Here is a 23,002-nt window from a genome sequence, read left to right as displayed (position 1 = left end):
CCGTCGCCTTCGACGGCCGATATCTGTAGGGGTTGAGTTCGGAGCTCACGAGAAATGACACAGGCTCAGGCATGATTGACATAGTGCATTCATTCATGGAGCATGGATAGCTACTTCATCAGCTTGTCCACAGCCCAACCAACATTCAACCCTCTCAAGTCTCCGTAATGCTGGCCAACGCCCAGAAACACAACAGGTATACCCGTGGCATGCACCATACTGACCAGCGTGCCAACCATGTCGCCCACAGTATCGCACTTGGAGATGATGAATCCATCCATGCCGACGCCGTTGTTCCGTAGCTGGCCCTAGAACACAATTTTCGTTAGCACATCTCACCATCTTATGGCAATGAAGAGGACTTACCTTGGTATCAACAAACTCCTTAGCAAAGTTCCTCGCCTGTGCCACACTATCCGTCCCCACCAACGCTTCGCCGACCATGAAAATCTTATCCGGCTTCGCCAGCTGCCCGAACTTCGTCAACGAGCTCATCAACCTCGTATCATTGTGCCTCCGCCCAGCAGTATCGATCAACACCACATCATAAAGCATCTCTCCCTTCCCAGCATTAGTTGCATTCGAGACAGCATCCCTGGCAACCGTAGCAGCATCTTTCCCGTACCCTTGTTCGAAGAGCTCCACAGTGCCAACGTCTTCTCTGCGCGAAAGCTCGCTGAGATTTCGCACGTGCACGCGAAGCTGTTCGACAGCGCCACTGCGGAATGTATCGGCTGCCACAACCAGCACGCGGAATTTGTTCTGTAGCAGGAAGTAGGCAATCTTGCTCAAGCTCGTGGACTTGCCGACACCATTGACGCCGACAATGCTGATGACATAAGGCCGGGCAGCCGGACCTTCGATGGTGCTGGTGATATTGCGGAGCAAGTCGAGGGAAGAGGTGGGTGTAAGAATTCGAGTTAGGGCTTTCGCCATGCTGGTGCGTATGGTGGCGTCGATGGAAGTGAATGAGGCAGTTGTTTGATTAAGGAGATCGGTCTCGACGGATGTGCAGAGGCGCTCGGCCGCTTCGCGCGCGACGTTCTTTTCGAGGAGATGATTTTGCATTTGCTGGAGGGGTTGTTGGAGGTCCTGTTTGGAGAGGGTCTTGCCGCCCACGACGTTGCGGAAGAGGCCTGATATTCGTGAGGTCGCGGAGCCTAACAACCCAGAAGACTCTGCTGATGTCTCCTTTGTCGCTTGACTCGACTTCGATGAAGCCAGAATAGCATCCACCTCGTCGTCGAGGTCCTTCAGGACGAACTGGCCTTTGCCGGTCCTACTTCCCATATTTTCTGCTTTGACCTCATTCACATCCAGCTCTCGCTCGCCATCGCCAGGCTCGCTTGTCGCAGCCGGTGCGCTGTAGTCCAGTACTGGGTCGTTATCATCTGCCGCAAAACCATCCGCATCCCACCTTCGCTTCTGCTTCGCGCTCGTCTTTCCCCCTTTTGCTTTCCTGATTGGTCCTTCATCTCCAGAAGATGCTGGCGCTGATGTACTCCAAGCTGTCGCGTTAGCTTTGCGCGCTCTTCTCGATGCCTTGCCGGGACCAGCCTTCGCCGTCAGCAGATGTGACGAGGCCGTAGATGGTGTGCCCGGTCGAGACGTGTCGGGTGTTGGTACTGGTGTAATGTCTGTGCTCGTTGTGTCGTCCACAATTGCACTCTCCTGCTTCTGTCGTTGCGGTATCGCCGGCTTCTTGAACTGGGGCGCTGTTGGTATTGGTGGAGGCGCATCTTCGTCGTCCACGCCATCCTCTCCCGCAGAAGCAGTACTCGAAGGAGGCGTAAGTTCGACAGGTCCGGCGTCCGAATCCGGCTCGCTTGGTCGTCGAGTGCTGCCGGTGTCCAGCTTTCGCACGAGCGCATCGAACGTTTGGTCGAAGTCTCGACAGTTCACTGTTGTCGCATGCGGCTTCTTCAGCTCTGTAGCATACTGTTTGGTGAACAATGCTCGCACGGCCGTCAGAAGGTCGTCAACCCAACTCAGATGAAGCAAGCTCTGATACACTGCCTGTTGAGCGATTAATATCTATGTTGACTCGCCTGATCGCAAGCAGCGGCTCTTACCCACCACGAAGATCAGTCCGACATCCTTCGCGCTCGTATATCGCAATGTGTATTTCTCCTTCCTGTACGGCGGATTCTTCCCTCCATCATTGCTCTTCTGCCCCCGCTGCTCGATAAAGACATCGTTGATCAGGCTGTTGACGACGCTGGACGATACTGGCGCATACTGTTTTCGCCAGAGCACGATGCCAGATGTAGTCAGGATCTCAAAGGCGTCCAACATCCTGCGCGATCCAGAGTGTGGTTTTTGTAGAAGTCCGCAGCGGACAAAGGAGTGTAGTGGTGGGGGACTCGGTGGTATGACTTATGACTTCACATGCTCTTTCTGCCAAGGCGGTGAATGTCAGAAAGTCGCTACTTGTTCATAGCAACTTGCACCACATCCCATACGCGTTCAAAAGTGCCTGCAAGCTGCTCTTCCACCTCATGATCATACGAGAATAGCTCCACGACAATGCAGCGACCGACCTACGCCGTTCCGCCCGCCAACAGCCCCCCTCTTCACCACCCGGTCCCCCAGCACGTCTCTACCGTCCCGCAACTACGCTCCCCTCCACTTCCAGTGTCGCAGAATGGACAGCAGCAGCAGGGCGGATATGGCTACGGACAACCACCCCCTCAGCCAGGCCAGGGCGGCGCTCAGGGGTCCAGCTACATGCACCCGGCTTTTGGGGGGTTCATAAATGATCCCACAGCACAGATGGGCTTTGCGATGGGCAAGAGTGCCGTGGCCGCTGGACAGGAGTATGTGGAACAGAATGTGAGCAACAGCTTTACCAGCGGATTTGTGGACCAGACTGACGTGCATTGACAGATGAACCGCTTCGTCAATGTCTCGAAACTGAAACACTACTTCAACGTCTCCAACGGCTATGTAATGCAGAAGCTCTTGATTGTTCTTTTCCCCTGGCGCCACCGACCTTGGAGCCGGCAACAAGCACGCATGGGATCGAATGGACAGGCAGCTGAGTTCCTCCCGCCACGGGAAGATGTCAATTCGCCTGGTATCACACCCTCGCTCCCTTTCTCCCTTTCCTCAAGCTAACAAGCATATTTCCAGACATGTACATCCCCACCATGGCCTTCGTGACTTACATCCTGATGTCTTCGCTCATTGCCGGCCTCCACGGCAACTTCGAGCCTCAGATCCTGGGCCTCACATTCTCCAACGCCTTCGCCATCATCTGCCTCGAACTTGTTGTGCTGTGGCTGGGTCGCTACTTCCTCAATATCAGCTCCGAGAGCCAGATCTACGATCTGGTCGCGTACTCGGGATACAAGTTTGTGGGTGTGATTACGACAGTGGGCGTGAGTGCAGTGTTTAACGCAGGAAAGGGCACCGGTGGATGGGTTGGGTGGGGTGTATTTGGATATACCTTCATGGCTAATGCTTTCTTTTTGGTATGTACGGTGTTTTGAAAAGGCTTGAATCGTGCTGACATAGCTATAGTTGCGGAGTCTGAAATACGTCCTTCTCCCTTCCGACAACACACCCGGCAACCCGAGCATGCAAACAATTGCACGCGGACAGCGGAGTCGGAGGACGCAGTTCTTGTTCATCTACAGCTATGTCGTGCAGTTCGCATTCATGTGGTGGCTCACTGCGTTAGACATGAGCGGAGCTGCTCTGAAGGTCAAGGGCGGCAAGTGATGGAGGGTGTCTGGGACTGATGAGAGGCACTGTACTGAAGTTTTTATAGCGTTCAAGCGTTTATAGAGGCCAATGACAAGTTATGTCGTGTCAAGCATCCCCACACCTGCCGCTTCATCGACATCAGTGTTCCACACAGAGCTGATCAGTGTTGGTATGAGGAGTACGAGAATCTCTACATGTTGATCCAGCGTCTATCAGAGCACAACATGTATTGCGCCTCCGGATTATTCGACAATGTGGAAGATGTGTATACTGCCGGACCGATGATGTTCCACCACTCAGGGCGTCAAGGCGGGTGTTTCGAATCTTGCCTCCAGCAATCTCGGTACTGATATATGCGCTATATCTGCAACACGCAACGCAATACTCGGCGAAACGTGCTAACCTGCGTGAAAGACATTCGGTGCATCGTCCTCCGTCCTTGAATCGCCATCAAGACTTATAAGAAGCTCTTCCCAAGATACTTGGCAAGTCTTGTCAACACTCATTACCATTCCAGTCACTCGCTATGTTTCACATTCTCTCTCTTCTGTCGCTTGCGACTGTGGTTCTCTCATCTCCTTTGCCCACCCCGGCGCCGGTCGCCACTCCTGTCAAGCGGGATTCAAGCTGTACTTTCTCGGGTGCCAGCGGCGCTGCGGCGGCGTCTGCTTCTCAAGGCTCGTGTTCGACCATTGTTCTATCCAATGTAGCTGTGCCCTCCGGCACGACTCTCGATCTGTCCGACTTGAATGATGGCACGACCGTAAGACCTTTCGCTCTCCAAAAACACCCGGCGACGATGGCTTACCGCTCCTCCTAGGTCATCTTCGAAGGTGAGACAACGTGGGGCTACGAAGAATGGGAAGGGCCCCTCCTCCAAATCAAGGGCAACCAGATCACCGTCGAAGGTGCTGAAGGTGCTACCTTGAACGGAGACGGCGCTCGCTGGTGGGATGGCGAGGGCAGCAACGGCGGCAAAACCAAGCCCAAGTTCTTCTACGCTCACTCTTTGAGCGACTCCGTCATCGACAACTTGCACATCCTCAACACGCCTGTCCAAGCCGTCAGTATAAATACTTGTGATGGGTTGAAGGTTAGGAACATGACCATCGACAACTCTGATGGGGACTCGCAAGGCGGCCACAACACGGATGGTTTCGATATTGGCGAGTCGAGCAACGTTACTATCAGGCATGCCAAAGTGTACAACCAGGACGACTGCGTTGCGGTCAACAGTGGGACGGTGAGTTGTAACATATCCATGGAGTGTATTGAGCTGACAGGCGGGCAGGACATCATCTTCGGCGGCGGACTCTGTTCTGGCGGTCATGGACTCTCGATTGGCTCTGTTGGCGGCCGTGATGACAACACTGTGGAAAATGTCAAGTTTACGAGGTCGACTGTGACCAAGTCGGTCAATGGCATCCGCATCAAAGCCAGTGCCGGCGACACTGGAACGATCAAGGGGGTCACCTACAACGATATCACGTTGTCTGATATCACTGGGTGAGTCTGACCTCACAAGGTATTTGATCGGGCAATGATTGACGAACTGAGCAGATACGGCATCCTGATCGAGCAGAACTACGACGGCGGCGACCTTCATGGCGACCCAGATACTGTGAGTCTCGCGTCCTTTCCTTCAGCCAGCAAGATCTGACACTTAAAAGGGCATTCCAATCACCGACCTGACAGTCTCAGACATCCATGGAGACGGAGGTATTGACAGTGATGCATACAACGTTGTGGTTGTGTGCGGCGATGGTTCCTGCTCCGACTGGACCTGGACCGATGTCAATGTTACTGGAGGTGAGGATTACAGCGAGTGCCAGAACGTCCCCAGCACACCAGGCAGCTGCTCGACTTGATGTGTTGGACTTTTGGAAGAGGAGATAAGTCCTTGAGTCGCTATGTAAGATCTCAGGATTTGCGGTTGTTCTTCAGAAGTGTTGGTATCATCGATGTTTTAAAAGCCCTTTGACAGCTTGTCCTCTTCTGACATTGCTGTACCAAATTGCCGATCGTACCAACCAATACGGTGTGCTTTCGCGCCCTGTTCAAACAGCTGCCGTAGGTCCCAACAACCTGCGGCCGCCAATGTTCCGTCCTCTCACAGCTGGCAGTCTTCGCTGCTTGCCAACTTCTGGTTAACCTTGGGCGATGTCGTGGATGGAAAACATCCTGAGTCGTTCTCCAGGACCCATGTAACAGGAGAGTACATCAGAGGCCCGCCTGGGTAGACGAAATGGGTTTCTGGTTCGGCCGGAGGTGTAGGCGTTCGATCAACCCTCTGGCGTCTGATCTCCAAGCCATCCTTTGCAGTACTACACGCAATCCTGGATCAGGCTAACCGCGGTGGTGAAGAGAGCCAGCACCTTCCGCTTTAGGGTAGGTATTGCTCGGAGGAGCACGCCAGCAAGCACGAGGACTTTTGGCTTCTCCTCAACCCCATTAAATCGTCTGCTGCTGGAAAGTGTGGTGTTATCACGCGAAGAGCTGTGTCCAACTTGAGAGCCAAAAACGCCGATCCGCCGTTCGATGGGACAAGAGGCCTTCTCCACCCGCTTGACAGCATCTTCGTGAGTTCCTAGTCTTCGATGAGCCCTTTTCCATGACGGAGAGGAGCGGCGTCTTCGATCATCAATTGGCACCTTCTCCCAGGTTCAAGCAAACCATCTGCTCCCGACGAGCCTCAGAGCATCGTTAGCAGCGGGATCTCAACGTGGGAAAAACACGCCGTCATCGCTTTCTCGCTCTCGTTCCCTCTGGATACGCGATGAGTCTCCTTGGTTGGCTTGAGAGTTCCAGTGCAAACTCACTGCAACATACAACAGCTCTTTCAGCTCTGGAGAAGTTCTCGACCGGCCCAAATGTGTCAACGGAAATCAGCGGCTCTCATCGCACGTCTTGTTCCCCTTGAGAAGCATCCCAAGCCAAAAAGCCGATGCCTGCTGTAGCACATTGAAGAGAAAGAGAACGTGCTTCACTGATAGATCGGCAAAGGACGTCAGTCTACGCACTACAAGAGTAGCAGTCTCTGAGAACCAGACATGGGGCAAAAGGTGCTTCATGTGCCTTTGGGTAGGTGATCGTGTCACGGAGATGAGTACCTGCCTTCTCACCTAAGTAGTAGTTCTCCGAGACAGCACAAAGCACACAGCCTGATAGCATGCTCAGTAGTAGGCGGTCGTGTGACGGAGAGGGACGCAGAACCCGACAGGCACTTCTTTTGCTCCGGACTTCTATTCACATGATCCTGCGGGAGGTTCTAAATGCTGCAGGTCTAACCGTATCAGCGGCTGCTCTTCGGGCCTTTTAATTGAGCTATCATATTTAGATTTCAAGATCGGTACTGCTCATGACATGCTGTCTGTCCCGCGGTTAGTTGTTGTTGCCCAATCCGCGCCAGCGACCGTACTGACGACCATGTCAGTGGCACAATTGGCTAGCGCGTGAGACTTTTAAGCCATTCCTTTGGTTAGAGATCTCAAGGTTGAGAGTTCGGTAAATGGAACATGATTCTTTGCCTAATACTTGATCTAATTGCCCTTCAAGAGCCTCTCCGCGGGAGTTTACTGGTTAGATTCCAGGTATTTCTTTTCTTTTGCCCTACCCTTGTCTTCAATGTGGTATACCCGCAGACTATAGCATACACTAGAAGACGACTCAGGTCAAACCCTTTTTGGCCAGTCAGAGACGCTCTTGGAAGGCTAGTAACGCACACTTGCTGAAAATCCCGTGCAGCCGGCGAACATTACCAACCGCCGGACGAATCCGCCACCCGCACTCGGACAGTCTCGAAGGAAGCGAGCAACGTCTGGGCAGCTTACACCTCAGCCGCATCAACATGGCCAGCGAATACATATACGAGCGCGAAACAGCAAACACACGGTAAGTCACTCCATCTCCTCCTCAATCAACAAACACACCATGGACCCCTCCCTCCTCCCGGACCTCGAGCGCTTCAGCATGCAGGTGACAGTCTACTTCGCCCCCTCCGACCTGCCCAAGTTCTGGGAAGCCTTCAAACCCATCTTCGACGTCGTGGTGAACGAGCCCAAGATCGTGTACTTTGAAGTCTTCGAGGACCCGGCGGAGCCTGGTAAAGTCTCGTGGATTGAGAATTGGGACGGTTCGCCGAAATGGTTCATGACGGTGCGTTTTGAGGTATTCTCGCGAAGAGAAGTGGGATGTGGCTAATAGCGTGTGTAGGAGTTCATGCCGAGCAGGATGGAGTATTATAAACCCTACCTCGAAGCTACGGAGCCGTTGTTTGTCAAGCCGCGCGAGTTCAGCATCAAGAAGAGGGTTGGCTTGCCTTATGTCGTTCAGAAGGAGGGGAATTTGAAGTAGGGGGTTGAGCCGTGAGGCGTACATCGAGCGGTACCTCCTAGGAATTGAGTAGAAGTGAAGCACAGTAGTGAAGACACTTCATAGTTCCACTCCCATGCATCCCTATCTAGCAATACCCAACCCTGATCCAGTAGTAGCAGCACTATACACAAGAAAAAGCAAGATGTTCCCTTGCTTTCCCAATGCCCTCTCCCAAAACGCCCCAAGCACCAAACTGCCGCTCGCAAGCTCCCACATACCATTTCCTCGTTGTATACAAAACCCCTCCATCACGCTTCCTGATCACCGCCTCAAATCGTCCGTGATATCCCTCATCTTCGATCCGGACGGCGTGGCAGCACCGCTAGGTGTGGCAGGACTCTCCTGCCCTGAATTCCTTGACTCCATGCGCTGCAGGTACGCCGCGCTCGTGAAATCGCGACTCGCTTCGAAGCTGGGCCGCGTGCGGTCCATGCTTGAGCGGACGCGATCGAAGGACGGTCGAGGCCGGTGGAACGATGGGCGGCTTTCCATGTTATCGTCGCCGGTCGTGGTAATGATGGGTGTCGGAGGGGCGTGTTCTGTCCTCCCACCCACTGGACTTCCAAACGCTTTGTCGAGGCTGGCACGGTGGTTGGTGTAGTCCGTCCCGTCGCTGCCGTTGTTGCTGCGCGCGTTGTGCGTGGTGGCGGTAGCGGCAACGGAAGGAGGGTATATCGGCCGCATGTCCTCTGCAACACTTTCTTGCCGGCCGTGAGGGCCAGGCTTAGCGATCTCGGAGCTGCTGGCAGAGTCCGGCATGATCTTTTCAGGCGTGGGGTTGATGTAGTCGGCGTCGACATCGTTAAGGTAGTCGAACTTGCCCTGTCGGACCTGCTCGCGGACAATATCGATATCGCGGGGCATGTAGATCTTCTGGAATGCTTTTGCTGTGAAGCGAGGTAGCAGGCACATGATGATTGTCAACAGCGCGCAGCACCAGAACGACAGCGACCCGTAGACCTGTGGGGCAGCCTGGTAGAAAGTGAACCCTGCTGTGAAAGCGGTGTAAACGCCCGTCCAAAAGAAGATGAGCAAAAAGGAGATGCTCGTGATGAGCAGCATGAACCAATCCCAGCGGTAGGTGTTGAGCAAGATGTAAACGTTGACAATGACGACAACCGGGTTGGCGATGAAGGCGCCCATGCGCTTGTAGTCGTTCATATCCCTCCCGGACTCGGTGTTAAAGTTCGCGGGCATGTAGACCAGGTAGGTGAAGAAGTAAGCAATGACGGACTGGTAGAGCCCGTCAACCATGTAGGTCCAGAATTTGGTCTGTGTCCATTCCTTGCGCTCGATGCCACGGCGGTAAAGCTGAGGAACGGCCAGCGAGACCTTGTCGCTGACGTCCTGATCCAGAATTCCCATGAGCATGACCGGAATCGAAGTGAAGGCCAAGTTGTAAAGCAAGACATAGGAGTAGTCGAAGGCGTACGACATGTCGAAGTTGGCGAAGATCTGGTACCAGAAGAGAGAAAACGTCCAGACCATACACTGTCGAGGAATTAGCAATAAGCAGCTTAACACACCTCGGAGAAAGACTGACCTTGTAGAAGAAATTCGCAATCGTCTCTCCCAGTCTCCGGTAACTCCACCGCCCATGCACCAGCATGAGCCTCGTAAGAAACCTGAACTGTCCAATGGCGTAGTCCGAGCTCATCACGGCTTGCCGTCCCTCCTCACCAGCGATGCCAACACCAACATGCGCCTCCTGGATCATAGCAACGTCGTTGGCGCCATCACCGATACTAAGCGTCATGACGTCCAACCCGTTCTTGACCATCTGCACCACCGCAGCCTTCTGCGCCGGCGAGACACGGCAGCAGAGCACAGACTTGCATTCTTTGCACAGAAGCAAGAATTTCTGCTTGAGCCTGTCGTCCAGCACGAGTTTCAAGGTGTCGCCGTCGATAACGAGCGCATGAGTCGGCGCCGGAGGTTCGTGGTTGTGCTTTGCGGCTTTGAGCTCTTCGTCTGAGCCCGTCTTGCCGAAAGTGAGGAGGTGCTTGTCGAGCTCTGCTTCTGCGCGGTCGAGGTTCTCGTCGTCGATGGAGAGAACGATGAGGTCCATGGCGTTATCAAGGAGATTGCAGGAGAAGCCGATGTTGATGGCCGTTTCGACTTTGTCGCCAGTGAGCACCCACAGCTTGATGCCAGCCTGTGCAAGAAGTTGGATAGCGTCTGGCACCCCATCTTGCAGACGATCCTCGATAGCCGTGCCGCCGACAAGTATGAGTTCTCGCTCAATGACATCCGATACAGCGTCCAGCTTCTCCTCGCGATCCTGCACCGCCGAGGCCGCGAGATCGTGTTCGATGTTCCATTTCTGGTACTCCTCTTCGCTCAACTCGCGCTGGGCAAGACAAAGTGTTCTCAACCCTTCACGAGCGAACATCTCGAGATGCTCTGCAGTCGACTTCCTCAACTCCGGCTGCTCCCCACGCTTCAGACGAGAGTAGATGACACTATCAGCACCCTTACAGAAGAGCACAATCTTCCCGTCCGGCATGCGCATGATGGCACTCATTCGTTTCCTGGTCGAGTTGAACTCCAGCGTATTCAGCACGGTGTACTCTCGTTCCTCACCAAGCACATTGATGATGATACCGTCGTTTGACCGGCCCATGACTGTAAAACCAACGTCTCTCGCAGTAGCCACGAGCGCCGCCTCATCGGGACTTTGTGCCTTGAACTCGATCCTTGGCGGGTCGCCTGGGGTTCGCTCAGTGATGACCGTATGGCACAGCGCCAACGCAAGCATGAAGCGCTCGTTAGCCACCTTCTGGTCTGCACCCTTCTCGCCACCGAGGTCGGCAACAAAGTCCGGCGCAACAAAGGTGAGGTCTTCGTCGCGGAGGTATGGGTTGTCATGCATCTTCCGGACCATTTCAAGCATCGTGACCCGATCCTCGGCGATTTGCTTCCGTGCTCGCGCACCCTCTTCTTCGACGTTAATTCCTTGCCGTTTCTGCATGCCAGCCAAAGCCTCGGTGTATGCCTCACCATACGGCACACCGTTGATAGTACACTTCTTGAACTCCATCACGTTCTGTGTCAGTGTGCCAGTCTTGTCAGAGAAGATGTACTCGATCTGGCCAAGGTCGTCGGAGATGTTCCAGCTCTTTGGTGTGCAAGGATAGTCAATTTTCTCGTAGTACATGTACGTATCCGAGTAGATGAAGAAGGCCTGCGCGGTCCGAATGATCTCCAGCGTAATGTAGAGCGAGATGGGCACCAAGTTCTGGAACAAGATGACAGCTGCGAAGGCGGAGATCAGGCCGTTCAAGCCAGGTGAGCCACCGTATGATCCAAACTCGAAGAAGTCCAGCGATTCGTCTCCCTGACCCCAGGTAAACCCTTCAACCAGTCCCGCAGTGAGACACATGATGAAGAGGATGACAAAGTTGTAAAGCACATTCTTGTTCAGGTCCTTCGAGATCTGGGCGCGCTTCGAGGGTGTGATGCCGGAGTTCAGCATGATTTTCGTCTCCTCGCCGGTGAAGACGACCACACCCAGTACCCACTCAGTATTTCGGATAGTGCAACCACGGAGGAGAAGGTTGTTGATACCAACCGGCTCCGCCATCTCTTTTGGAGGCGCCTCGGGATGCTTCGCGTCATGTTGGTTCCATCTGACCACAGCCGAGTATGCGTAGAGGTTGGCATGCGGTGGCTCGGTCTCCAAAGAGAACTCGGCGGCTTCACAGTCCTTCGCGCGCTTGACCTTCCGACCAGAATGCAGCGCGGTCCGTACCTTCAAGTTGGTCTCTCCGTCCAAGTTCTTGGTTTCAATGTAGCATGCACCATCGCTGTCCGAGGTCGAAAGGACAATGACATCGGCTGGGATCTCCTCGTCATTGTATAAACGCACAAAGTCACCCACGTGCACGTTCTTCCAGTAATCCCGCTTGAAGCGTGCCTTTTCAGGTACGTCCAGAGTCGGGTTCATGATGCTGCCGTAGAATCGCTTGTGCACCTGAGCTGGCTTCTGATCTTTCCTGCGAGGCACTTCCAGCGCTTGCACAGCATCGGCGGATCGAGCGGCCTCATTCTCCATCTTCTGCAGGTCGCCATCGCCAATGTAGCCATTGTCGCCCGATTTATGCTGACCGGGAGCAGGAGATGGCACAGGAGTCAACTCCATGTCTCCATTCTCGTCTTCAACGGCTGGCTCATCGTCAAAGCGAGCCGAGAACATGCTCTGCCGCCTTTCATCTTCATCCATGCGTTGGTCCAACGCTCTATCTTGATAATTCTTGCCCTCCTTTTTCTTGTTTTTCCGCGAATTGAGTACCTTCCATGTTTCGATGATGGCACGCGTAGTCGCCTTCTTGAACTTCCGCCAAATTGAAATCTTGTCTTCGGCCGAGTTGACATTGTTCCAGTCCGTCAACCGATGCACTGGCGCGTTGTTCAGCTCATTGTCGAGGACTGTTCGTCGCCAGTCTTCTATGCCGTCTTTGATGGCGGTAAGCGTGATAATGACAATCAGCGGAACCGCCGCGAGACCGGGTTGCTGAACACCGAATATGGAGAAGATCTGTCCAGCAAAAGTCAGCAATTTCAGCCTTGCCAATCTAGCCTGGTAATACGTACGCCGAGAATGATGATCAAGAAGAAGTAGATATTGGCGATGTTGTGGAACTGGTAGTACAAGTTCTTTGGGATGAAGCTGATCGGGGTGTACTTGGCCGTTCGTATCTTGTTCCGGGCGTAAGTGTGCAGCGGCTTGCCGTCTTCATCTCTCTCTGAGTCCGGTAAAGGCATATTGAAGAACACCGTCCGGCTGTTGTTCTGCTCCTCCTCGCCCTCCTGCCCCGCCTCCAGCTCCATCTTGGGGTCCGACAGGTCCGTACCCGCCGACTCCCGCTTCTTCTCGTCTGCCCCTCGCCGACTCAACCGTCGGTTGAAGATGGACATCCGCTTCTGCGACGCCTTCTGCCCCGTGACCCGCTGGGTGGCCCATCGTATGCGCTTCGCAGGGGTCGATCGTTGTGTCTGCTCCTGCTCCGCGCCAGTCTCGCCCGCTCCCTCGTCAAAGGTCGTCATGGTGGCCGGACGCTGCCAGAAGAATCGCAGGCGACGGGAGAAGGTGTCTCATGCGGCGAGACAAGCGGCGTGGCCACTGCTGACCAACCCGAGCGGATCCGCCTCAGCAAGTCTCAGCTCCTCCGCAGCGCTGGCATGGGGGCTTGTGCGCGCCGGGTGACCTATTGCGCGTCGATTCCAGGTGGTCCGGACGTCGGTGGATGATGGCGAGGGGGTGGTGAGGCGAAAACGAGTGGAGGGTGGGTGGTGGATGATGTTGCGATGAAGTCGCCGGCTTTCCCTGGCTGCACGGTTGCGCGCCCGTTTGAAGCTAAAAATCGAGGGCTCGCTTTTAGATTAACTCCGGGTGGTTGGAATTTGTGCTCGCAACAGCAATGTACAATTTCTTGCGTCGAGTATTCTCACAATTCACGGTTGCAACGTACGATGAGACGACAGTCTAGGTAAGCAGGAGCGGAACAGCAGGGACGAGGATGGTGAGCGAGTGGAAGGTCGCGGAGGCCCTCTCTTCGCATCTTACATGTGTTTAGCAAGCAAGTCTGGGCGTGCATTAAATCGACCCGGCAGCGAACTCGGACGGGAGACGGATACGGCTGAACAACGCTCTTTCAACCTTTCCACCACGCCCACGGACCCGAGACAATCAATCGACATCGATACACGGCGCCGCCGTCGAGGCTCCCCTGGTCACCACCGCCGTCGCCGACAACACCGCCACGAAGACCGCCAATGTACACCAGATCCCTCATCTGACAAAGGAGTCGAGTCGACCAATCGCATCCATTCCTCACGCAGTGCCTGTTCGAGAAAAGCAGCCTCATTCGTCTCGACTTCTTGGACGCCCCTGTCAGCTGAGTCTACTTCATCCTGCATCCTACCTGATTTGCTTGGACACCATCTACGCCCTCGAGAAGGCCTGGATACACTCAGGTCCTAGTCCCCCAGCGCGTCTATTTCCAGCACAAACGTATCCCCAGCAACCCATCGCATCGGGCGGCGCGTCACAAAACCCGAAAGCCCAGAGCCCAGCTTGGTCAGCTTAGCGAATGCTGTGACATCCCATGTAACCCCATGTACTGTACTGCCCAGAACGAGCAGAAGGCGGATGAATGTGGCTCTGCTGTGCGGCGCTGACAACGTGCGTGAGCGAGGTGGTACAATCTTCCGTCTATTAAAGCGCTGCGGAAGCTCCTTGTACGATCGATCGTCCTTGTTACTCCTACTCCTACTCCTACTCCTCTTACTCCTACAGCAGATGAGCGTTAGGGTAGTAATAGTAATAAAGTAATCGTAGTAGCCGTAGACGACTTCGAGATAGACAAAGACACATTGAGAAGCTTTCACAGAAACAATCAGTCATGTCATACCGTTGCATTGCATCGCTACAAACCACAAATTCCTCACCAACACCAGCACTACCAAAGACACGCCTCGAATGTTTCATAATGCCAGCAAGCAAGCAAGCAACTCTAACAAGACAGCAGCAACAGCAGAGCGCGACATCATTATGCGCTCGAACCGGTTCTCGTTGCCTCTCCCATGCGCATCCCCAACAGAACACCACTCCGATGCACTCCCAGATATGCTTCCTGATGCAATCTAAAGTAATGGAAGTCTGCAGCCTGTGCAAACCGACCACCTCAAGAATCGAATTGAGCCGACAACGCTCTAGGCAAACCTAAAAGATCGTGCCAAAATTCTCATCAACGGCCGACAAACCCTTCCTCGGGCTGGTCGGCTGCCCGTTGTCGTCCGTCGTCGGCTTGCGATGCCTGCGCACCAGTCAGTACAATATTCTGATCAAGTAAGAGGTGATAGTACTCACTTGAACGTAAACCCAACAAACAAACTCCTCCCCATCTCCCCACCACGGTCCGCCATCCGCTCAAGCGCCTCCTGCTTCTCCAACACCTCCTTGTACTTCGCCATGTCCTTCTCGTTCCCAAAATCGTCAAAGTAGCCGGCATCGGTATCGCTGTCCAGCTCCGGCACGAAAGGCGCCCGCTCCTGCCTGAGCCGCTCCCACGCCACCTCGCGGAAGTAGTCGTGCGACTGCACTGCCTTGATACCGCGCAGACGGTGGCCCTTGGTCGTGATGAGGCGCGTAATCAGGTCCCAGGTACGGCGAGAGAGGAAGTAGTTTGGATCCTCGTACTCGGGCTTGCGCAGGACATGCTGCCAGCGCTTCAGGTTCTGCCACGTCTCGTCCACAGTCGCACCGGCGAAAGGCGGGTACCCGGCCAGCGCCTCGAACAGCATGCAGCCGAGGGACCAGTAGTCGACGGTGAAGTCGTACTCTTCGCCCTTGAGCACTTCCGGAGCCATGTAGTCTGGGCTGCCGACGATTGACTTGGCGTAGTTGACATCGCGTTCACGCAGACTGCGGTAGCCTTCACGTCGCTCCTTAAGCGAACGCTCTTCCATTGGCCGACCGAAGGGGATGGCGGAGGAGGGAATGTTGCCCACTTCTTCGAGCTTGATGCGCATGCTTTCGATCTTCGCTGGGGCGAGGAAGCCAGCCGCGAGACCGAAGTCGGTGAGCTTGACGTGGCCGGTTCCGTCGATAAGGAAGTTTTCGGGCTTGAGGTCGCGATGAATGTAGCCGAGTGAATGCAACGCATCTACGCACAAGAACATCTCGGAGATGTAGAAGCGAGCGTGGCGGTTGTGCAGGACGCCCGTGTTGTTGAGCAGGGTTCTGAAGTCTCCGCCCGGCACGTACTCCATGGCGAGGTAGATGCTGCTGTCATCCTGGAAGGCGTAGAGGAGACGGACAAGCCATTCGCTCTTAGCGGTCGTGAGAATGTCGCGCTCCGTGAGGACGTGGCGGACCTCGTCCAGCTTGTAGAGCAGCTTCTTGCTCATGATCTTGAGCGCGCAGATCTCACGCGTGTCTTTCTTGGAAGCCAGATACACCTGCCCGTAACCACCTTGGCCAATCTGAGTGAGGACTTGGAAGTCGCCATGCTTCATGCGTGTCCGTCTCTTCCGGAGATTCGCGCGCTCGTGGCCAAGATACTGCGTCCATAGCTGGTTGTAATTGTCGACTTCTGCCGCTGGCGACGACGCGGTCGGTGCAGGGTTGTGGGCTTGGAAAGCTTGCAGACGCGTTTGTCTGTTGTGCGTGTAGGAAAGCAAGTCGTAATAGTAGTCGAGGAAGTACAATTGTGTCACGTTCGCCAGCCTTCTGACATTCGGCTTCTGCAACTTCTCCAGCTCCTCGGGCGTCAAACGTCCGCCGAACGCCTGCTGCCGCGTCGGCGAGTGGTCCTCACGCGGTCGGTAGGGCTCCTGTCTGCTAGCAGCAGCCTGCGTGAGGTAGCTCTTCTCCTGCTGTAGCGGAGGGCGGAAGGTGGGCGGGGTGTTCTCTTTGCCTTGCTTGCGCTGTGGGCTGCCCGGCGCGCCAGCTTTCGCATCCGCTCCGCCGAATGGATCTTGCTCGTACCTGTTAGGTGACACGGAGCCTTGTCCCTTCGTCTGCAGAGGCTTGGTGCTGTTGTTGGGTTGGCCGACAGTGGGCATGAGCTTCATGGCGTTGGAGAAGACATCGGGCAGGTCGAAGGCACCAGGCGGGTTCCTATTCTTGCTCGGGCTGCCGCTAGGCGTCTGAACAGGCGAGATGAAAGCATCGTAATCTCCATTGGGTGTGCCAGGCTGCTGCTGCTCGTTGGTGTTGTTGGCGGAGCGGGTGTGGAGGAGGGGTGGGAGGACAGGCATGGTCATCTCGTGCTTTGGCGTGCCCGGCGCCATGAGCGGTGGAGGAGGGTGTGGTGATGTCAGAGTGCTTGCCAAAGGGTGACCGCGGTGCGAGTGATCAGCGTTGCAGGAAGCGAAGGTGGTGGTGTTGTTCAATGGCGTTGTTGGCGCAGATGCATCTGAAACCTTGCCAGATCCGCGACGTCAGAGCGGGAAAGAGCGAACAACACGCTGACCCGGCAACCACGCCAAGATTTCGACTTCACCTCCTCCATTGAAGGTTGACGGGAGGTGGTGCTTATTGAACGCAGGTAACTCACATGGGCATTGTACGTGCAGCTTCATCGTTCAGTGGTACAGAGCCGCTCTGTTCTTTCGCGGATAACACCGCAAAGTGTCACATGTAACAACGATCATATGAAAATCAACGACTATGGAAACGTCCTCTTCAAATGATCATATCTCGTATCATACCAACGCACAGGCACACACCCGCGCTCTAACCGAATAGTCATCGTCCACCTCCCCAAAGACAGCTCCGACCTCTGCCCCATCTCTCCAACATCCTCCCCATCTCAAGCCAACAACATCAAACAATTAACCTGCGCACCAGCGCACTCCACAACACCAAACAGTAGCATCCACACGTCCGACAAGGGCCAGCCCACACGCAAACGCAAATCCCGAAAGCGGTCTATATACACTCACCCGTGCATGTGCTCTATCATCCCATCAGAAGCGAAAAGCAATGAAAGCTGGGGGTATCATAACGCGAAATGTTACGTCCGAAAACGTGGACATCGTCGTTGCCATTGCCTCGATTGTATATGTGTTCGAAGGCGTCGGTAGAATGTATTGTATTCGTCGGAAACAGAGCTCACAAGCTCATCGTCAACCACTCCCACTCCTGCGGTCCCGCTGCCACATCTGGCGAGACGCCGTGCGGGAGCGTCGGTTGCGGGGTCATGTTGTTGAAGTCCAGACCACCGCCCTGCGGACCCATAGGGGCCTGCATGGAAACGGTGTTGGGTTGGGAGTTCGGCGTAGGCACGACCTGTGGTTGCTGCTGTGCTCGAGGTGTGGTCGAGTTCTTGTTCTTGCTCAGCTCTTCAGCGTCTGCCATTTCAATGTCCCCGCCCATGGCATTGCTCGCTCTGCTGTGCCTTCTTGACTTTCTCGGGCCTGCGGTGCGTGTCGGCGCGATGGATGGAGCTTGAGTGGCAGGCTTCGGTGGGCCAGGAGCGATAGCTACGACGGGCTTGGACGGCTTCTCTCCGTACCCAGTGCTCGTTGGCGTGGTCGCGGCAGTGCCTGTCCCTCCAGAACCAGTATTGGAGTTTGGAGACTCTGACTCGTTGTTCGATGCCTTGGCCGAACTCGAGGCCGTGTTTGCTGCGCTTGCGACCGAGTTCTTGCGGCTTGCAGCCTTCTTCGATCGTGTGGTCCCGATCGGGGCGGTGTTGCCACTACCTCTATTGCGCTTCTTGATCACGTCTGTCTTCAAGCTCAACGGCCGTACAACTCCGTGGAGCTTCAGGAAGAGACCGCAGGCGTTGCACAAAGGATGGCCTTCGGGGTTGCGGCGCCAAAGCGGCGTGGTCTGCGTAAAGCAGTTGGTGCAAGTTGTTGGTACACCGTTGTTGTTATCGCCTAGCCGAGGACTTCCCGGACGAGACGGGGCTGCAGAAGAGAGGCCAGACTCAGGCGGAGAAGATGGTGACGACTGTGTCCGAATGGAGAACATGCCAGTCGCCATTCCGGCTGTATTGGGCGTAGAAGTCGCACGAGGGATCTTGCGCGTCCTTGGATCGCCGCCACGGTTGCGCATGTCCGACACTGAAGCCGCAGAGCCCATGCTGCGATTCAGTCCTCCCTGATCCCAGCTCTGGTACGAAGGGATTGTCTCGGTTGCGCCAATGGTCACACCTTTCCGAGGAGGCCCAGCTGGGTATCTCGCTGCATTGGGATTGAATGCGTTCGACAGCGGGTTCTCCCACTGATACCCCGTGTGCATGTCCATGCTCGGCTCGTCCATGGAGGAGTAGCTCTGCATCATCATGCTTTGATCATGGAATTGTAGTGATTCATCCTCATCCTCGTCATCATCGGCACCAAAAGTGAACATGCTCTCATGGCGCGCAGCAGGCATACTGCTAGCGTGCTGATAGTCCATTGGCATTACTTGGGTTGGGTCAAGGATGTCCGGTGCGTGGAAAGACGGTTGATTGAAGGAGTGGGATGGGCCACTGGATTGTATAGGACGGAACATTTGCTCGCCATTCGGGTTGAAGACGAATTGTTGCTGTCCTTGGTTCGGCAAAGATTGCTGCTGATGTCGTGGAAAGTTCGGTAGAGAGCCGAAGGTGGTGGGCTGCTGAGAGTTGAAGAACATGTTGTGCTCGTCCTGCATGGGCTGCGGTGTAGAGACAGTGGAGGGAAAGCCGGAGTTCTGTGGAGATTGATAGCTGCTGGCGCTTTGGGGTGGCGCCATCGTCGTCTGCGGGTTATACAGCTGTTGGTAGGAGTTGCTGTTGAAGATTGGCGAGCCTACCGGCGAGAACGAGAAGTTCTGCTGCATAGGCCCGGCTGAGTTCATGATCGGGTCGTTGTCGAGATTGAAGGTGTCCAGGTTGAATGGCATGGAAGCATGCTGAGGGTGGGGCGCAAAGGGTGCCGAACGTGAGGATGCATCTAGCGAATAGTTTTGCAGCGCAAAATCGTCGGTAGGATTCTGGATCGTGGGATGATTGTTGCCCACAGCTGCTACCTGCGGCGATGCTTCTGCTGGGCGTTTTCGGTTCTACGTATATCAGCGAACGTCCGTGGCAGTAAGAAAGGATGAACAAACCGCTCGCTCGTCGATACTCGTCTTGCGCACATGCCTTGGCACATAGTCAAACTCATGGCTGCCTCTAGACTGCTCGACGGCTGCGATCGAAGGCGCCGAAGCACGCGACAACTGCAGCTCTTCCGCCTGGATCCGCTGCTGCTGCTTTATTGGGATGGCTGAGGCGCCAGACCTTCGAGATGTGACATCCTCGTCAACCTGGCCAGAGGATGGTGCGGGTGACATGCCTGCCGGCGTACCCATGGAAGAAGGCACAATGAAGTCGTCCAGATTCATGTGCTCCTCGTTGGCCACGTTGGTCTGTTCGGACGATTTGCGGAGCTGAGCAATGCCGCTGGGTGCATTCTGCCCTCGCTGGCGCGCAGCAAGGCTATACACGAGTCAGCGAGGAAGACACATCCTACACCCTCACCATACACCTACCCTTGCCGCTCCAGCTCCTTGCGCCGCAGATTCATCGACATCATTCTCCACGAGAGGTTCTCCAAGCGCTCAGAGTTTGGCAATTGTCCCTTCTGCTTATGATACAGCTTCCATATCTGTGTACCAAGCGGGTCCTTCTTTTGCATTTCCTCTGGGTCCTCTGCCTCCAGGTCTGTCGCATCATTCTTCCATTCGTTGAACACCGTCTCCCGCAACAGGCCTTTGCGAGCCGCCGAGTCCGTCGGTGACAGATCCAGCTTGCTCTCCAGCGTGCTCAGCGTGCTGGCGGACGTCAGTGAGTGTATCGCCGACGAGCTGGCGGATCCGTGGTCTGAGTACTCGGGCGGAAAGCGCACATGTCGCGGTGACGATGATGTAGTCGAAGTCACCGCGTCCGCAACATCCAGTCCACCCGCACCCACACGCCTGTCCTCGGGCTCGTCTGAGATGCCACTGCCCCCACGCTGCCCTCCTCCATATTGCGCCCTAGCCTTGTGCGGCGTCGAAGCCTGGGCGCATCCGACTTCAGACATTCGAGCGGGAGCGCAAGGACTCTCTCGCTGGATACGGATACCTCGAGACGACAGGACACATGCGAGTCATAAGGAAGGAAAAAGTCATGTGTGAATGTGAATGCGGTCCCGCTGTCGGCAAGGCATGTGTCGGCAATGATGAGATGCGGTGCCCGTAATGCGCCCACACCTCGTCGTGCGCTTCTGCACCCTTGGGTAGCCGTCCGACCTCTGGCACCGAGACGTGCTAGGCCTAACCTTCGGCCTCTCATCTTGTGGCTGTCTGCTAATCCCCATTCAGCCGGGTTTCTCGGGCGTGGGATGCATCCTGGCCTCCAAGGGTTCGTGGGTGTGGGTAATCAAATGGTGGGGTCCTCGCGAGCTACAGCGAATTGCAGCTCCCTGTCGCCATCTTTACCAGCATCTACATCTGCCTGCGCGGCACGCTGGGAATAATGAGGTGCTTGTGCGCTTGCGAAGAAGCAATCGACGCTCTTGTGGCGATCGCGATACTTCGTTACTTCCACTCTCTCACACGCCCATCCAACCACGCATCAAGCATGTGATATTACTCGACGGAGAGTTCCGGAAATAACACCTCGGACGCATCTCGGTTGGCTGGCCTGTTCGCGGCTGACAGGCAGTCTAGCAGAAAGTCTGTTAAAAGCAGACCCGCACCATTCTCGTCGTTCGCAACGCTCCAGGGTTCCGTGTTGCTTGCAGCTCTGTCTTGCGCAAGATGACGCCGTAGTGGCTGCGCCTGCCGGCGAACTACCGATGCGATGGGCCCTCAACGCACGCCGTGCAAGCATCCAAACAGGCGGCGGGGGGACGAGCTTCATTCTCGTTGCAGCATTACTCCCGAGGGTGGCTTCAGTGGGGCTCTGTAGCCTCAAAATCTAGAAGCCGCCTGCAAGCGATTGACATGTGATCGAGAAAGCAAATGACTCGCGTGTAGTTTGCGTTGTGATGAAAGTTGCAACACCATAGCATAGTGAAGTGCATGTGTTACAGAGTCGCTCTGGAATGGGCTTTGACTTGTGACATCTTGCGGGAAACCATTGCGCTAGCACCAGGTCCTCCCTTACAGTCCTTTCTGTCCCTCCACCTGAGAACACCTTTGTGTTGAATCCTTCTCGATGGAAAAGGAATAACGACCAGAATACCTGTCGCGGCTTCGAGGAAAGCGGAGTGCCATTGCAAAAGGAATGATGGCTTACCTTGCTGGCCAACGCCTTTCCCCCTTGATCAGCTTCTCCCCACCCATCTTGAACATGTGGTGGAGGCAGAAAGGTTGAGCTGGCACCACTTCGGACCACCGGCTCGCATACCGTCCGGCCATGTTTGTTCTCAACTGCTCTGCAAAGCTTCCCCAGTGCATACCGTGGCGGTGAGAAGGGAAATGTTGACAAGACGCTTTGGCATACGCCTCTTTCTCTTTTCAGCCCAGGCTTCGCGCGTCGAAGCAACGAGAGCGGGATGTTCCTCCACCTGCCAATCCCGCGGCGATGGGAACGAGCCCACGGAGCAGTGCATCCTGATCCATGGCCTGAGGCGACATGAGTATTGCGGTTGAGTGCACTGTAGTTGGACTCCAGCCATCGACCATCCAGTTGTGAACAGCACACGCGCAACTTCCTAACATAGGCACTTGTAGTTCGGGCCGGGTCGGCCTGGGGAAGTGAAGTGCTTTCGGTTGGTCGCAAGTTGATTCTATCGATCGACCGAATCGTCGTGGGTGTGAGAAGCTTGGCCGCCCATCCGACGTGGGGTGAGCATGCGAGCAATTCCATCCCATGAGGCCGGGGCAATCTTAGCAATCCCATTATTTGAAAATGTCTCGCACGACCACGTCCGGGTAATAAGGGGATTCTGTGGAGTTTGACTTTGAAGGCGCGTCGACGGTTGGCTTACGAGAGGCTCTTCTCGCCTGTCACTTGTCGACCCTGCGTTGAGGATGCGAACGGGCGGGTATCGCGGTGGTCCTCTCAAAATTGTGCTTCTTCCTCTCGGTGGAGACATTGCGGGCGTGAGGCCCGGCATACCAGATTCGTAACAATCGGCCTCAATTGTGAGGGAGTTGTGGAGCAGTGCTGGTGCTTGGTTGAGATGATCTCGTGGGTCGAGACTCCTTCCTTTTGCAAGATACCAACAAATGATCCACGAGCCAAGCGGTTGTCACATAGACGTCACCTCATCCCTAAAGTCTGCCAGATGAAGAAAGGACAGAGCGTAGTTCGAGGTGCAGAGAAGCCATTCTTATACCACCACTCATATCAGCCGTCTGGGCACGTCCTGCCTGCCTATCTAAGCTATCTTTGGTATCTCGGGCCACACGCCATCGATAAGGAACGCGAACTGCTTCGGGAAGATTGCGCGACCTTGCGCGACTCCT

The 23,002-nt window shown here is 55.2% G+C and overlaps 8 protein-coding genes and 1 non-coding gene across 9 annotated transcripts; 5 read left to right on the top strand and 4 right to left on the bottom strand.

The window, feature by feature from the left end:
* Positions 1 to 110: 110 nt before the first annotated feature.
* Positions 111 to 2,295, bottom strand: LTR77_000482 (uncharacterized protein; the record flags this gene model as incomplete). Its single annotated transcript, XM_064797747.1, has 3 exons — positions 111 to 308; positions 367 to 2,012; positions 2,073 to 2,295. 3 exons carry the CDS (start codon positions 2,293 to 2,295, stop codon positions 111 to 113), a joined length of 2,067 nt encoding a protein of 688 aa, XP_064663981.1.
* A 231-nt stretch (positions 2,296 to 2,526) lies between these two features.
* hrf1_2 (Protein transport protein yif1) lies at positions 2,527 to 3,117 on the top strand (the record flags this gene model as incomplete). Its single annotated transcript, XM_064797746.1, has 2 exons — positions 2,527 to 2,832; positions 2,887 to 3,117. The coding sequence occupies 2 exons, from the start codon at positions 2,527 to 2,529 to the stop codon at positions 3,115 to 3,117; spliced, it is 537 nt and encodes a 178-aa protein (XP_064663980.1).
* A 32-nt stretch (positions 3,118 to 3,149) lies between these two features.
* On the top strand, positions 3,150 to 3,723 carry hrf1_1 (Protein transport protein yif1; the record flags this gene model as incomplete). The annotated part of the gene is made up of 2 exons (XM_064797745.1): positions 3,150 to 3,473; positions 3,523 to 3,723. 2 exons carry the CDS (start codon positions 3,150 to 3,152, stop codon positions 3,721 to 3,723), a joined length of 525 nt encoding a protein of 174 aa, XP_064663979.1.
* Positions 3,724 to 4,234: 511 nt separating this feature from the next.
* On the top strand, positions 4,235 to 5,576 carry LTR77_000479 (uncharacterized protein; the record flags this gene model as incomplete). The annotated part of the gene is made up of 5 exons (XM_064797744.1): positions 4,235 to 4,471; positions 4,529 to 4,951; positions 5,000 to 5,214; positions 5,269 to 5,329; positions 5,379 to 5,576. The coding sequence occupies 5 exons, from the start codon at positions 4,235 to 4,237 to the stop codon at positions 5,574 to 5,576; spliced, it is 1,134 nt and encodes a 377-aa protein (XP_064663978.1).
* Positions 5,577 to 7,134: 1,558 nt separating this feature from the next.
* Positions 7,135 to 7,243, top strand: LTR77_000478. Its single transcript has one exon. It is a non-coding gene; the product is annotated as a tRNA-Lys (tRNA).
* A 395-nt stretch (positions 7,244 to 7,638) lies between these two features.
* LTR77_000477 (uncharacterized protein) lies at positions 7,639 to 8,061 on the top strand (the record flags this gene model as incomplete). The annotated part of the gene is made up of 2 exons (XM_064797743.1): positions 7,639 to 7,863; positions 7,921 to 8,061. 2 exons carry the CDS (start codon positions 7,639 to 7,641, stop codon positions 8,059 to 8,061), a joined length of 366 nt encoding a protein of 121 aa, XP_064663977.1.
* Positions 8,062 to 8,343: 282 nt separating this feature from the next.
* Positions 8,344 to 13,128, bottom strand: DNF1 (phospholipid transporting ATPase; the record flags this gene model as incomplete). Its single annotated transcript, XM_064797742.1, has 3 exons — positions 8,344 to 9,573; positions 9,626 to 12,619; positions 12,676 to 13,128. 3 exons carry the CDS (start codon positions 13,126 to 13,128, stop codon positions 8,344 to 8,346), a joined length of 4,677 nt encoding a protein of 1,558 aa, XP_064663976.1.
* Positions 13,129 to 14,806: 1,678 nt separating this feature from the next.
* DBF2 (serine/threonine-protein kinase dbf2) lies at positions 14,807 to 16,878 on the bottom strand (the record flags this gene model as incomplete). The annotated part of the gene is made up of 2 exons (XM_064797741.1): positions 14,807 to 14,900; positions 14,954 to 16,878. The coding sequence occupies 2 exons, from the start codon at positions 16,876 to 16,878 to the stop codon at positions 14,807 to 14,809; spliced, it is 2,019 nt and encodes a 672-aa protein (XP_064663975.1).
* Positions 16,879 to 17,701: 823 nt separating this feature from the next.
* GAT1 (Sodium- and chloride-dependent GABA transporter 1) lies at positions 17,702 to 20,628 on the bottom strand (the record flags this gene model as incomplete). Its single annotated transcript, XM_064797740.1, has 3 exons — positions 17,702 to 19,624; positions 19,673 to 20,042; positions 20,096 to 20,628. The coding sequence occupies 3 exons, from the start codon at positions 20,626 to 20,628 to the stop codon at positions 17,702 to 17,704; spliced, it is 2,826 nt and encodes a 941-aa protein (XP_064663974.1).
* Positions 20,629 to 23,002: the final 2,374 nt, after the last annotated feature.

Source organism: Saxophila tyrrhenica (assembly GCF_035928015.1).
Source record: "Saxophila tyrrhenica strain CCFEE 5935 chromosome Unknown scaffold_1, whole genome shotgun sequence".
NCBI lineage: Eukaryota > Fungi > Ascomycota > Dothideomycetes > Mycosphaerellales > Extremaceae > Saxophila > Saxophila tyrrhenica.
This window is presented reverse-complemented; position numbering and strand designations above follow the sequence as displayed.